The sequence below is a fragment of the Sorex araneus genome, chromosome 3, assembly GCF_027595985.1.
Source record: "Sorex araneus isolate mSorAra2 chromosome 3, mSorAra2.pri, whole genome shotgun sequence".
Classification (NCBI taxonomy): Eukaryota; Metazoa; Chordata; class Mammalia; order Eulipotyphla; family Soricidae; genus Sorex; species Sorex araneus.
In genome coordinates, this window is record NC_073304.1 from 222,143,104 (window position 1) to 222,156,790 (window position 13,687).

At 54.3% G+C, this 13,687-nt stretch overlaps 1 protein-coding gene and 1 pseudogene across 1 annotated transcript; both read right to left on the reverse strand.

Annotated features, from left to right (window-relative positions):
* Positions 1-3,689: 3,689 nt before the first annotated feature.
* On the reverse strand, positions 3,690-3,825 carry LOC129403989 (small nucleolar RNA SNORA31; annotated as a pseudogene).
* Positions 3,826-6,495: 2,670 nt separating this feature from the next.
* Positions 6,496-13,458, reverse strand: ASB16 (ankyrin repeat and SOCS box containing 16). The gene is made up of 5 exons (XM_004620994.2): positions 13,085-13,458; positions 10,588-10,855; positions 8,115-8,601; positions 7,352-7,465; positions 6,496-6,943 (listed from the first exon to the last, which is right to left on the reverse strand). Exons 1-5 carry the CDS (start codon positions 13,377-13,379, stop codon positions 6,758-6,760), a joined length of 1,350 nt encoding a protein of 449 aa, XP_004621051.2. The 5' UTR covers positions 13,380-13,458; the 3' UTR covers positions 6,496-6,757.
* Positions 13,459-13,687: the final 229 nt, after the last annotated feature.

A 13,687-nucleotide genomic window follows, 5' to 3' on the forward strand; every position in this document is an offset into this window, starting at 1 on the left:
TTTTGAGGTGGGCACACTTCCTGGTGCTCCATGTTTACTCCAGGCTGGACATGGAGAAACCTATGTGATGCTGGGGATGGAATCTAAGACGCCCATATGCAAGGCAAGAGCCCTACGTGCTGTACTGTCTCCAGGCCCTGATTCAGTGTTTATTAATTAATTAATTAATTAATTTTTTGCTTTTTGGGTTACACCGGGTGATGCACAGGGGTCACTCCTGGCTCTGCGCTAAGGAACCACCACTGGCGGGGCTCAGGGGACCACATGGGATGCTGGGAATCGAACCCAGGGTGGCTGCGTGCAAGGCAAATGTCCTACCCGCTGTGCTATCACTCCAGCCCCAATTCAGTAGTTTTTAAGTACATTCTTTTTTGTTTTATTTTTGGGTCACACTTGGCTGATGCACAGGTGTTATTCCTGGCTCTGTACTCAGGAATTACTCCTGGTGGTGCTCAAGGGACCATATGGGATGCTGGGAATCAAACCCGGATCGGCCGCGTGCAAGGTAACGCCCTACCTGCTATGCTATTGCTCCAGCCCCCAAGTACATTCTTTATCCTCAGCATAGTCCTGTACTGGTTAAACAGTAATCCCTTCTTCCCTTCTCTCTTTTTCTGTCCTAGGAATTTGTTCTAGGCACCTTATTTAAGAGTGATAGTACAGGGGCTGGAGCGATAGCACAGAGGGTAGGGCGTTTGCCTGCCTTGCATGCGGCCAACCCGGGTTCAATTTCCAGTATCCCATATAGTCTCCTGAGCACCGCCAGGACTAATTCCTGAGTGCATGAGCCAGGAGTAACCCCTGTGCCTCACCAGGTGTGACCCAAAAACAAAACAAAACAAAAAAGAGCTATAGTACAGCAGGGAGGGTGTTTAGTAAAGCAGCCTTGCATGTGGCTGCCCAGGTTTGATCTCCATCACCCCATGTGGTCTCCCAACACCCACAAGCCCCACCAGGAGTGATCCCTGAATCTACCCTGCCCTGGGCACCACTGTGTGTGACCCAAAAACAAAAAGGAAAAGGACGAATCATTTGAATGGCCTTTGTTTTGGCGATTACACCCAACCGTACTTAGAGGCTACCTCCAATTTAGAGCTCAGGGGTAGCTTCTGGCACTGCTTGGGGAATTCTGTGGTGTTGGGAATCAAACCCAGGCCTCCTACATGCAAAGCATGTGATCCAACCTGTTAGGCCAGAGATCTCCCTGGCTCTCTCTCTTTTTGTTTTTTTGTTTGTTTCTATCTGTGAGCTATTGTGACTAATGCTGGCATGAGCACTCCTGTATGAGTCTCTGAGTCCCTTTTTACATACTTTCATCTGACTTCTTTTGATCAGATGTGTGTTTGTCAGATGAAAGATTCTGTTTAACCTTTTTGTATATGTACTTTTTTGTTTTGCTTTGTAGCCATACCTGGTAGCTTTAGGGACTACTCCCAGCTTGGTTTTGGGGGTCAGTGCTCCTGGTTGTTGCCAGCAGTGCTCCTGGGGCCACGCAATTCCACGATCACTAGAACCCCAGGCTTCCTCATACTTTGCATGTGCTCAAGCCCTTTGAACCATCTCCTCATCCCAATACCTTTTTTTTTCCAGTGGGAACAGGGTGTGTCACACATGGCGGTACATAGGGATACTACTCCAAGATCAGTGCTCGGGGGTTACTCCTTGGTGGTATTCAAAGAACCATCAGTGCCAGAGACCGAATCCAGGCCTCCTACACGTGGTTCTTTGAGCTATTTGCTTAGCATCCCTCTTTTCAACTTTGTGAATATCTGTCATTACAATAGCTTTAATTGGACACTTCTAGATGTGTATGTGTGTGCGTGCACACTTTTTTCTTTTTCCGTGCCTGCTAAGGGGAGGCATGGGGGGTGGGGGTGGCTTGGGGGGTGGTTGGGAAAATGGGGACAATGGTAAAGGGAAGGTCACATTGGTGGTGGGATTGGTGTTGGAACAGTGAATGCCTGTAACTATTGTATGATGAACAACTTGGTAAACCACAGCTTTTATATAAAGGGAAAAATAGAAAAAAAAATCTAGACATAGAGTAAAATTTAAATTAGTAAGATGTATACGTCTTCTGCAGAGGTGATAAACTGGGAAAGTAAAGGGGCGGTCAGGAAAAACGTTTGAAGATGTTTCCTCTGTCATAGAGGACTGGTCCCCTCTGTTTTCCTGCTGGAGGTCACAAACCTGGAACCTCACAACTGGGAAGCACGGGCCTGCTGTTGGATACTAACTCTGAGTGTTTTAGGCTTCATCAGTGAATTGCCCCTTTTCCTCTTCCCGGCGAGGCTCAGTGCTCTTGGGAGCATCCCAAACCCCCAAGTTTATCTTTAACCTTTCCTTTGTGTTTATACCTCATTGTCACAGTTCCCAAGTCAATCTTGGTTGCTTATAAGCCAAAACTTGATGGTAATTCTAGTGAATTGCTTGCTTTTCTATTTCCCCGATAGCCTTTTTATATTTTACTCTAGAGCAATGTTCTTTGCTTAAACACAGAAAGACCTTAATGCTATGCTCCTAAGATTGGGGAGTTGATTGACTCTGAAATATATCTGCTCCCGAGTATAATTACTTGGTCATAATTACTTAACTCAGGCTTCAGTTGCTGTAGTTCCTAACACCCCAAAAGGGAAGTCCTGCCATGGGACTGGGATAAACCCGGGGCAAATGGCAAAGCTACCCCGGCATCGAAATGGAGCATTCTAGAAAGCATAAATGCATGATCTCGATGCAAGCTGTTATGACTTAAGAGACAGGACCCCCATAGGAAAGGATAAGCTGAACTGGCCTGACGACTTAGTCTGGAATTTACGGTAAAAACCTCACTTCCTCTCAGAGCCCAGAGAAACTAAGTTTTGGGATCTCTCTCTCTCTCTCTCTCTCTCTCTCTCTCTCTCTCTCTCTCTCTCTCTCTCTCTCTCTCTCTCTCTCTCTCCTTTTCGGGTCACACTTGGAGATGCACAAGGGTTACTCCTGGCTCTGCACTCAGGAATTACTCCTGGCAGTGCTCAGGGGACCATATGGGATGCTGGGAATCGAACCCGGGTTAGCTGGGAATTGAACCCGTGCAAGGAAAACGCCCTACTCGCTGTGCTGGGGGTTGGGATCTTTCTCTTACTCTGTTTATCCAAACAACTGCAAGTATTGGTAAAAAGTAGAACTAATTGTTTGACTGTTTTACTTAATTGTTTGATATCTATGACTGGAGGGAAAGAGAAAAGCAGTACAGAGATCCCTGGGAGACAGAGCCTCTCCTTGAGTTTATCTCCCCCAGAGAATTGCCTCTGCTGGAATGTTTTACCTCTGTAAATCACATGGACATGCAGTCCTACACCTCTGGCCCCTTCAGATGCTCTATTAGTATGCTAGCAGCTCTGCATTAAACGGGCCATTTTCACCATCAGACTGTGGTCCCCGTCTCTCTGTCTCTCTGCTGGGGAGGCCTGGGGACCATGGAAGGCAGCTCTGGACACCAGCGCTGCTTTGTGAACTCACACCCTGCCATTCAGCTCCATCCCTCATCCTAACTTCGGAAGGTCAGACCAGAATGTCTTAGTAACAGTGGTGCTGCTGATGATGACAAAAGACAGAAATTTAAACAGTCATGTTATTCCATTTTAGTTTATTTAATTAAATGCAGGAGATGGCCAATCCAATTTTTTTCTTTTCTCTCTTTTTTTTTTCTCTTTTGTAGTCCCCCATTCAATCTGGGCTGCCACAGACAGGCAGAAAGTGTGAGGACACTTTTTTCTTGCATCTGTAGGTGTGTGCACATGTACTGTGTTAACACACAAACTTTTTGGGTCACACCCAGCGATGCAAGGGGGTTACTCCTGGCGCTGCACTCAGGAATTACTCCTGGCGGTGCTCAGGGGACCATATGGGATGCTGGGAATCAAACCCAGGTTGGCCGAGTGCAAGGCAAATGCCTTCCCCACTGGGCTATCAATCCAGCCCCCAGCGTTGGTGTTTTAGCAGGTAATGTTTTGGTCTTGCATGTGGTCAGCCTGGGTTCGATCCCCAGCACCACATATGGTCTTCCAGCAGTGAACCCTGAGCACGGAATCACAAATAATCCTTGAACAATCAGCTGAGACCCAAAAACAGCAACAAGAAAAAAAAAAGAAAAAGCTTTAGTGTTTTTATTTTGAAGAACACACGATGGGTCAGGATACAACTAAACAGAATTTTTTTTTCTTTTTGGATCACACTGGTGATGCACCGGGGTTACTCCTGTCTCTGCACTCACGAATCACCCCTGGTGGTGCTCAGGGGACTATATGGGATCTGGGAACTGAACCCAGGTTGGCCGTGTGCAAGGCAAATGCCCTAACAGCTGTGCTATCGCTCCAGCCCCTAAACAGAATTTTGAAGTCTGAGAAGAGGTTTATCAAGCAAAGTTACAAACACAGAGAACAGCTGGTTCAAGGCCTCTCAATAGGCATTTAAAAGACTGAAACTGAGTTGAATCACTGTTAAATCTTTTGAAATTCAGGGGCTGGAGAGATAGAACAGTGGGTAGAGATTTGCCTTGCATTCGGCCTCTGGCATCCCTGGTATTACAAGCCTATTGCAAGCCCTGGCATCCCATATGGTTCCCCAAGCACTGCCAGGAGTAACCCCTGAACATCACCAGGTGTGACCAAAAAAGCGCCCCCCACAAAAAAAAAGAGCTTCTGAATTTTTTTCTTTTTGGGTCACACCTGGCGATGCACAGGGGTTACTCCTGGCTTTTGCACTCAGGAATTACTCCTGGCGGTGCTCAGGGGACCATATGGGATGCTGGGATTTGAACCCGGGTTGGCTGCGTGCAAGGCAAACACCCTACCTGCTATGCTCCAGCCCCGAGCTTCTGAAATTTTAAATGCCAAGTGCCTTAAATACTTCAAACACATTCTCCTATGGAATTCTATAAAGTAGCTTTTATTGTGTCCCTTTTAAAGAATAATTGTCCAAAATATGCTAAAATCAGGGGCCAGAGTGATAGTACAGGTACAATGGGTAGGGCACTTGCCTTTCATGTGTAGCAGACTTGGGTTTGATCCCTGGTATCCCATATGGTCACCCAAGCTCTGCCAGGAGTGATCTGTGATCCCTGGGTGCAGAGCCAGGAGTAAGCCCTGAGCACTGCTGGGAATGACCCCCAAAGTAAAAACCAAAACAAATATACTAAGGTCATCCAGGTCTCTCTCTCTCTCTTTATATATGTGTGTATATATATATATATATATATATATATATATTCAATCATATATTCAATCTTTTTTTTAATTTTGAGGAAGGGGAGAACTCCTAGCAGTGCTCAGGGGCTACTCCAAGCAGTACTGAGGCTTGAACTCTGGCCTCCTGCATGCAGAACATGTGCTTCATGCTTTGCCTTCTCTCTGGCATCATAATATTTACTCGTCTCATTTACATGGACATCTAAATTGTTTTGGGGCGGGGGGGACTGGTGTGGTAGTACTGGGGTACTCTAGTAGGGTACTTGCCTTGCACATGGCTGACCCGAGTTTGATTCCCGCATCCCACGTGTTCTTCTGAGCCCTGCCAGAGTGATCCCTGAGCAGAGGGCCAGGAGAAAGTCCTGGGCACCATTAATCCGGAAAAAATAGAAAATAAATTGTTTTCAATACTTTGTTACTTTTTTTTTTTATAGGAACCACAACTAACAGTGTCCGAATGGTGGTGTTTGGGGGCCCTTGGGAATGTGCCCGGTGGTGTTGGTGGTTTCAGAGACTGAATTCAGGGTCTTGCACAGGTTAAGACATGTGCTTTAACACTGCCGCTATCTCCTCCCCAAAGAGATTTGATTTGGTTTGGCAATACTTCCCCAGCACCGCCAGGTGTGATCCTTGAGCCCAGAGCCAGGACAAAGCTGGTTCTGCCAACTGCTGTGTGCGGGCCCCCAACAAAGCAAACAACAGCGGCCTTCGCTCGGGAAGCTCTTAACAATGAACACTGGTACTTTTTGTTTGTTTGTGGGAGGTAGGGAGGCGGAGCATGTGGTACTGGGGATAGAACGTGGGCCTAATACATGCTAGGCAAGGGCTTTACCACTGAGTCACATCCCTGGGCCATACATGATGGTCCTTATGACTCTGGGGACCAGAGGAGGAAGTGAGGAAGGGGCCAGCTGGGGACATGCCCTGCTGTCCTAGACCTCCAGAAGCCATCAGTGTAGTGACCCCTGTTTAGGTGCACCCTGGATCCCTGGGGAAGGGGGACATAAAGAGGTCTCAGGCAGACATGTAACCTTCCCTAACAATCATTTACTGTCAAGGAAATGCCAGCCCGACACCACACAGGCGGGAACGAGGCTGAGCAGAGAGAGCTACTGGGCCTGCCAGCCTCGAGGGGTCCCAGCTCAGGGGAAGGACCCCCAAGCAGGGGAACCGTCACGCACAGATGCCCGGAAACGAAGGAGAGAGTCTTAGCGGCCAGCCTCAGCCAGTTTATTGGGGCGGGAGACAGGAGCGCCGGTGGGGACTCGGAGAGGCAGGAGCTGGGAAATTCCTGCTGGGGTCCCCGTATGGCCTGACAGTGGTGGCACCGTGCATCCCAGGATGGTGCCAGCACCCGTGAAGGACATGGGGGTCAACCGGTCAGTGACGTGTCTCTTTCATCTCTACGGTGACGGAGGGTAGGGGGGCAGCTGGCAGTGGTCTGTCACCCCAGCAGGAGACACGGGTAACACAGCGGGCAGGTGAGGGACAGAGGACCGGGCAGGATCAGCGCTGGGCACAGCCAGCGGGGCTCACTGGATGCTCCCCTCCACTCGCAACAGCACGTAGGCCCTGAGCCCGGGGGGCAGCGGGAGGCAGGCGGCGGCCTGGCGGCATCGCGCCCCCAGCTGAGCCCGCACTGTCAGCCGGGCGAGGTGCTGCAGCCGCCGCGGCTGGTTCTCCATGCCCAGGACGGAGCTGTAGAAGGCTTTGTGCTCCTAGGCCAGGACAGGGGCACCGTCAGATGGCCCCACAGCCTAGGGCTGTGCCCTTCCCTCTGGGGGCGACCTCCACCGGGGACCCCTGAGATATTGTGACATGCACCTCACCTGCGTGTTTGCTGCACTCTGAAGGCTTCAGATTCAGAGCCAGAGAGGCAGGGTGGGGGGGGGCACGGGGGGGCAGTTTAGGGGCTCAGCCATATCCGCGCCCACCCACCCTGAAGACGCTGCTGTGGTAGGGGATGGGGGGGGAGCTGAATCAGAGATGTCCCCAAAAGAAAGAGGCTGGAGAGACGTGTGACCACGGGCCCCCCCCACCTCTCCTCCCTCGGGGAAGCCTGTGCTAGAGGACCAGGCCCAGGGCACCTCCTTCCTGTTCCCAGAGCCTAGCCTCAGTGGCCGTACCTTCCAGAGCTCAGGGTGCATGGCCCCTGCCCAGCCGCTGTCTGGGGGCACCCGTGGGTAGGCATTCAGCAGCACTTCCAGCGCCCGGGGGCAGTTGGCACAAAGCTGCAGCTTCTGGGAAGGGAGACTGTAAGGCAGCGGCCTCCCTGGCCCAGGGCAGACCCTCCCTCCAACCTGTCCCACTACCCAGAAGCCATAGTGCAGCGGGCAGGGCGCTGCTGGCTGACCTGGGTTCATCTTCCTTTCCTTTTTGATTTTTCCCTTTTGGGCACTCCTGGCTCGGGTAACCCAGGAATCACTCCTGGCGGTGCTCGGAGTACCAAATGGGATGCCGGGGATTGAACCCAGGTCGCTGTGTGCAAGGCAAACACTCTACCCACTGTGCTATACTACCTTTCTGGCCCCTGACCTGGGTTCAATCTCATGAGCCCACCAGGAGTGATCCCTGAGTGCAGAGCCAAGAGTCAGCCCTGAGCACTGTTGGGAGTGGTTCAACCCCCATCCTCACCCAAACCCAAACCAAACAAATCCACTAACCACCCCATGGCCTTGCTCCCTGCCTCAGTTTACCCCACCTTAAAGAGCTCCAACTCCATGGCTCCACATGGCCCCCGGGCCGTATTTCCTCCCTCTCCCATTTCCGTCCCTGATGATCTCCACATGGGAGGGGTGGGCCGGCCTGTGGTTAAAGCGTCCCCCCTGCCCTGATAACAGCAGAGACTTGGGGCCCCCAGACCCAACCCTCGGTCTCGCCCCAAGGTACCTCGGGGTGCACCGGTGGGGCTCCATAGTCCAGCAGCGCCGCGAAGAGGACCTCGGGCTCCGGGCTAGCGACGTCCTGGACGGCCTGCAGGGCGCAGTCCATGGGCGTGTGGCCCGCCGCGTTGCGCGCCGTGGCACAGGCGCCGTGGCGCAGCAGCAGCTCGGCCAGGGCCCCGCAGCCGTTGGCGCAGGCGTTGTGCAGCGGCGTGTGGCGCTTGCGCCCGGCCACCCGGGGGTCGGCCCCGGCTTCCAGCAGCCGTCGGGCCACCTCCTGGTGCGGTCCGTCGGGGCCCTCGGCCGCCGAGCACGCCGCGTTCAGCGCCGTCTCGCCCTGCATGGTGCGGCGGGCCACGTCCGCCCCGCGCTCCAGGTACAGCGCCACGTGCGCCTCCAGGCCGCGCGCCGCCGCCACATGCAGGGCCGTGGCCTCGCTGTCCCGCGCCGCCAGGTTCACCTCGGCACCCGCCTCCAGCAGCAGCTTGGCACACCTGGGGTCAGGGCCGAGGCCTGGGGTAAGACCGGAGGGTCCAGGGCCCAACCTGCACCCTTCTGGGCTGTCCCGCTCCCCTTCCCATTCAGCTCCCCACACTGGTGGCCAGCCTCAAGTCCGGCTGGCACAAGCCCCAGCTTGAAGGGCTGCAGGAGTCCTCAGGAACAGTCAATCCAGGGAAACGGTCATGTGGCCAAGGACACAAAAAGCCCAGCGGGGAAGGCGCTTGCTTTGCATGCTGCTGCCCTGAGTTCGATCTTCTGCATCCCGTATGGCCTCCCGAGCACCGCCAGGGCTAATTCCTGTGTGCAGAGCCAGGAGTAACCCCCTGAGCATTGCTGGTGTGACCCAAATACCAAAAAAAAAAGTGTAAAGTTTCCGACCTTGCCCATGTCAGGTGGCACCCCCCAGCCTTAGTGGATCACCCCATCTGGTCAGGACCCAAGGCCTGGCTCTGAATCACTTGTCCTGAGACTGGACATTGGGACAGCAGAGCTTTGAAAATCCACAACACTAGAAAGCATCAAAAATTCCAGTATGAGGGCGGAAGAAAGAAAAAAAGTGAGGGGGGGGCTGGAGCCATAGCACAGCGGGTATGGCGTTTGCCTTGCATGCGGCTCACCTGGATATTTATACATCTATATGTATAGATGTATAAATATACATCTATACATCTACCGCCAGGAGTAATTCCTGAGTGCAGAGCCAGGAGTAACCCCTGTGCATCGCCGAGTGTGACCCAAAAAGCAATTTAAAAAAAAATAGTACAGCAGGTAAGGCACTTGCCTTCCATGTGGGCCACCTGGTTCAAATCCCCAGGACCACATATGTTCCACCGAGTGTTGCCAGGGGTCACTCTGCAGCTGGGAGCTGGGAATACCCCTGGAACTCTTTGTGTGTTTGGTGGTGCCACAGCTTGAACCCAGGCTCTCACTCTGGTGAGGTAAGTGCTTCACTGCTGGACTCTGTTCTGAGCCCTAGGCCAGGACCTTGTTGAGGTAAATATACATCTATCGTCAACACACGTGGGCTGAAGCAAATGCACAACAAACTCCACCTATAAAAGGAACAGGTAGGGAGCATGACCAGGTGTGGGCACATCCCTCCAAATAAAGTGGGGTGGGGGGAATGAAACAGGTGGCCAGGGTCGGGGCTCAGTAGGAGAGCACCCCCTCACCTTAGGTGACGCCTGGGGTTTGGTTCCCAGCTCAGCCAAAACAAAATTAAACAGTAACTTATAATTCAGAATGGCCAGTCAGAGGGCAGCATCTACCCCAAGGGGCCCCTGATAACCAAGGGGGGATATGTGAGCAGCCAGTTACATGTCAACTACTGAATTTCTTTCTGAATTTCTGAAATTCAGACCACTGCGGGTGCTACCCCCAGGGCTGAGCTAACTGGAGAAAGGTCCCCAGCCTGTGGGCTGTGGGTGTCTCCCAGGACCATTGCCCAGCCAGGAGGCCATGGCCAGGCTGTAAATGAGCAAACGGCTCAGCAGGGGGTGGGAGGAACTGAATGGGAAAGAGAAGAGGAAGCAGCAGAGGGCCCAGCCAGGTCTCCCCTCCACCCCTCCTGGACTCTGGTGATAGAGGGCTCTTGAAACAGGGTTACCCCAAAAGGCAACAGGGCTTCTGCCGCAAGGCTTAGTGAGAGACCCTCGGACAGGTCACTTGCCCTTTGCTTGTTCTGTTTTGGGGGCCCCACGCCACTGTATTCAGGGATCACGCCTGACACTGGTGGGGGGGATGGGCCATATGTGGTGCCAGCGATTGAACCCTGATTGGCTGTTTTCGAGACAAGAGCCTTGGCCTGTACTGTCTCCCTGGTCCCTGCTCCCCCTTTCTGAAATTGTTTTCCAGGCCACAGGAGCCCCCTCGGGTGCTGATGAGGATGTATACTCGAGGGGCTTCCCTCTTCCCGTGTGAGCCTGCTCTCGCTCTCTCACACACATGCCCCTGCCCCAACGGGTCACCTGGGCACCTACGGCAAGGACTCGGGGGTAGTGCAGAGGTGCAGGGGGGTCAGGCCCTCCGTGGACAGCACAGTGGCCCTGGCGCCGAAGGTCAGCAGCAGCCGCACGCAGTCAGACCAGGCTCCGGCGCAGGCCTCGTGCAAGGCGGCCCGGCCCCCCACACGGGCGTCCAGCTCAGCTCCCTGCTGGACCAGGTGGCGGACGCAGTCGGTATGGCCTCGGGACGCAGCCAGGGCGAGGGGCGCCGTCTGCTTGGTCCTGGGCGTCAGCACCCAGAATCCTGGGGAGAGCAGGCAGAGGGTGGGGTGGTGTCAGAGACCGGCGCAGCCGGCACTGGGCCCCCAGCACCCAGATGGTCCTCGGCACGGTGAGTGATGAGGGGGCTCTCCTGAGTATGGCCCCCAAGCCCAAACAGACAAAACCCCACCGGGACTAACTGAGGCCGTGCATCTCTTTCTATTTTTTTTTTTTTTCATCCCTTTTTGGTTTTTCTTTTGTTTGGATGCCACAGAACCACTGTCTTGTGGTTCTGGGCGTGGGGAGCCACTACTGGCTCTGGGCCAGGTAGAAGCCAGGCTCCTCCTTGCAAAGCCTGGACCGGGCCATGGTTGGGGGCTACACCCGGTGTGACGTGGCGTGGAGGCCGGTAGTAGTGGCTCTGTGCTTGGGGGTCACCCTTGAGCTCTCTGCCCGAAAAGCTCTCTTTCAGGAACCCCAAGTATTGTCTTGGTTTGGCTTGGGGGGGGTACACCCAGTGATGTTCAGGGCTTCTTCCTAGCCCTGCCCTCAGGGATCCCTCCTGGCAGGGCTCAGAGGGCCAGATGGGGTGCCGGGGATGAAACCCATGTCGGCCATGTAGGAGGTGAATGACCTCGCCACCATAAACCTTGAGTTTGCTCTCTTCCATTCACTGTGTATTCTGTTTTTGTTCGCTTTTTTGCTTTTTGGGTCACACCTAGCGATGCTCAGGGGTTACTCCTGGCTCAGCACTCAGGAATTACTCCTGGCGGTGCTCAGGGGACCATATGGGATGCCGGGGATTAAACCTGGGTCAGCCGCATGCAAGGCAAACGCCCTGCCCGTTGTGCTATTGCTCCAGCCCCTCACTGTATATTCTGGCCTTGATGGTGGGATGTAAATATGAGAGGGCATGAAGTTGAGCTGGGGGGCTTGGGGGAGGGGGAGGGCAGAGAACAGCCCTGAAGGATCCTGGACTTGAGGATTCTCCTGGGTTAGGGAGCGTGCAAGGAAGCAGGGTAGAGAACAGAGGAGGTGAACAAGCGTGGGGTGGGGAAGGAAGAGTGTGGAGAGGTAAGAGAAATGGTGTTGGATCCAAACTAGAAATGGGGCCAGAGACAGGAGAGGGGGAGGCAGAGGCCTGGCCTGCCCTGACCCCAGTTCCATCCCTGGCACTGCTTAGGGTTCTTGGAGCGACCCCTGATCACAGAGCCAGGGATAGCCCCTGAGTATTACTGGGTATAGCCCCCAGGCCCAAAACAACCACTAAAAATGACCTCCAAATTGCAAAGCATGTGTCTTGCACCTGGCCAGCCTGGTTCAATCTCTGGCACCCCATCTAGTCCTTCAGGCCCGGCCTGGAGTGATCCCTGAGCACAGAGCCAGGGGGAAGCCCTGAGCACAGCCAGCTGTGGCCCAAAAACAAACACAAGGAGGAGGAGGTGGAGGAGGAGGAGGAGGAGGAGGAGGAGGAGGAGGAGGAGGAGGAGAAAGAAGCAGAGGAGGAAAGAGGAGGAGATGAAGGACAGGGAGGAAGAGGAGGAGGAAAAAGAAGATGATTAGGGTCAAGTTCTATTTGACTATCAGATTTCTGTAGGGTAAAACCCTGAGTGGGGTCACATCTGATAGCTGAGGTCAAGCAGGAACTGGAAGCTTAGGAAGAGGTTCATAAATTCTTCAGGTGATGAGGCCACACCTCTGTGTGGGGTTTGAGTCTCCTGCTGAATTCAGTTTGCTGGGAGAGCTGAGAGCCAAGGAAATCACCTGGCAAGAACGCCAAGATTTTGATCACAGTGCCATTTAAAATAGGCAAAGGGGCCGGCGAGATATTACAGCGGGTAAGCACAGCCTTGCAAACTTATCCGACCCAGGTTGGTTCCCCGGCCCCCCGTAGGGTCCCCTGAGCCCCACCACGAATGATCCCTGAGATGAATCCTGAGCACAACTGGGTATGGTCCAAAACCAAAACCAAAACCACCTCCCACTGGAAAAATTAAAAAAAAAAAAAAAGAGCATATGGAGAATGAGTTCATTCTCCGAAGGGAAAACATATGCTGCACACAAGAGAAAGATCTCATTAGAATATCACGGTACTACTACGTGACACATAGAAGAAGAACTTCGACACGATCCCAGGAGCCCTCCCCCCACCTCCCACCCCACCCTGCTCATGCCTCCGCTCCGTTTGGGAGCGAGCTGGACGGGTGGTGTCGCCAGGAGGGTGGCCAAGCCCCCCTGACCCCAGGGCGCTGTCCCCACCCGGGGCTCCTACCCTGTTCAGCTGACCAGGCCAGCTGGTTGCTCACTGTCTCCACGACCATGTTGGCGGCTTCTCTGTCCTGGATCAGGGCGCGGACCTGTGGGAGGTCGCCGGCCAGCAGGGCACTGTGGACGGCTGGGTCTTGGCAGGTGCGGCGGGGCCTACTGACCTGGGCCCAGGAACTCGGGGGGCCCCTGCGGCTCCGGGCCTGCTGGGCCGCAGCCCGCCGGTCCTCCCATTCCAGCCACTCCTGCTGTAGGCGCCGAGCGCGGGGTGTGGACGAGGCAAGGGGGGAGCTTCCTGCCATGTGGAGGGGCCTGGGGATGGGGTGCCGGGCAGGGGCAGCTGGGAAGAGCTGGGTTCCCTCAGCCCATGGGCACCCCAGGTCCCAGGCGTCACCCTGCCCCTCACCCCTCACCCAGAGACAGGAGCAGCTGAGGCTATAAATAGGCTGGGCTGGGAACGTTTCCCCAGAGGAGGTTCTGGAAGCCAAGAGAGTGGCGAGGCCACTCCTGCCCTCTGCTCCCCACGGAGGGACCCCAGGCCCCTCAGGTTCGTACCCTCCCCTTTCTGGAGTGGGAAGCCCTGGGGCTGGAAGTGACGAAGACAGGAAGA

Excerpts from the sequence above, each read along its gene's own strand:
- ASB16 (XM_004620994.2), bottom strand. The coding sequence starts at position 13,379 with ATGGCAGGAAGCTCCCCCCTTGCCTCGTCCACACCCCGCGCTCGGCGC. Across the intron at positions 8,602-10,587 it reads ACTACCCCCGAGTCCTTGCC|GTGTGCCAAGCTGCTGCTGG; the intron begins GTAGGTGCCCAG and ends CCCTGACCCCAG. Across the intron at positions 6,944-7,351 it reads TGCACCCTGAGCTCTGGAAG|GAGCACAAAGCCTTCTACAG; the intron begins GTACGGCCACTG and ends GTCCTGGCCTAG.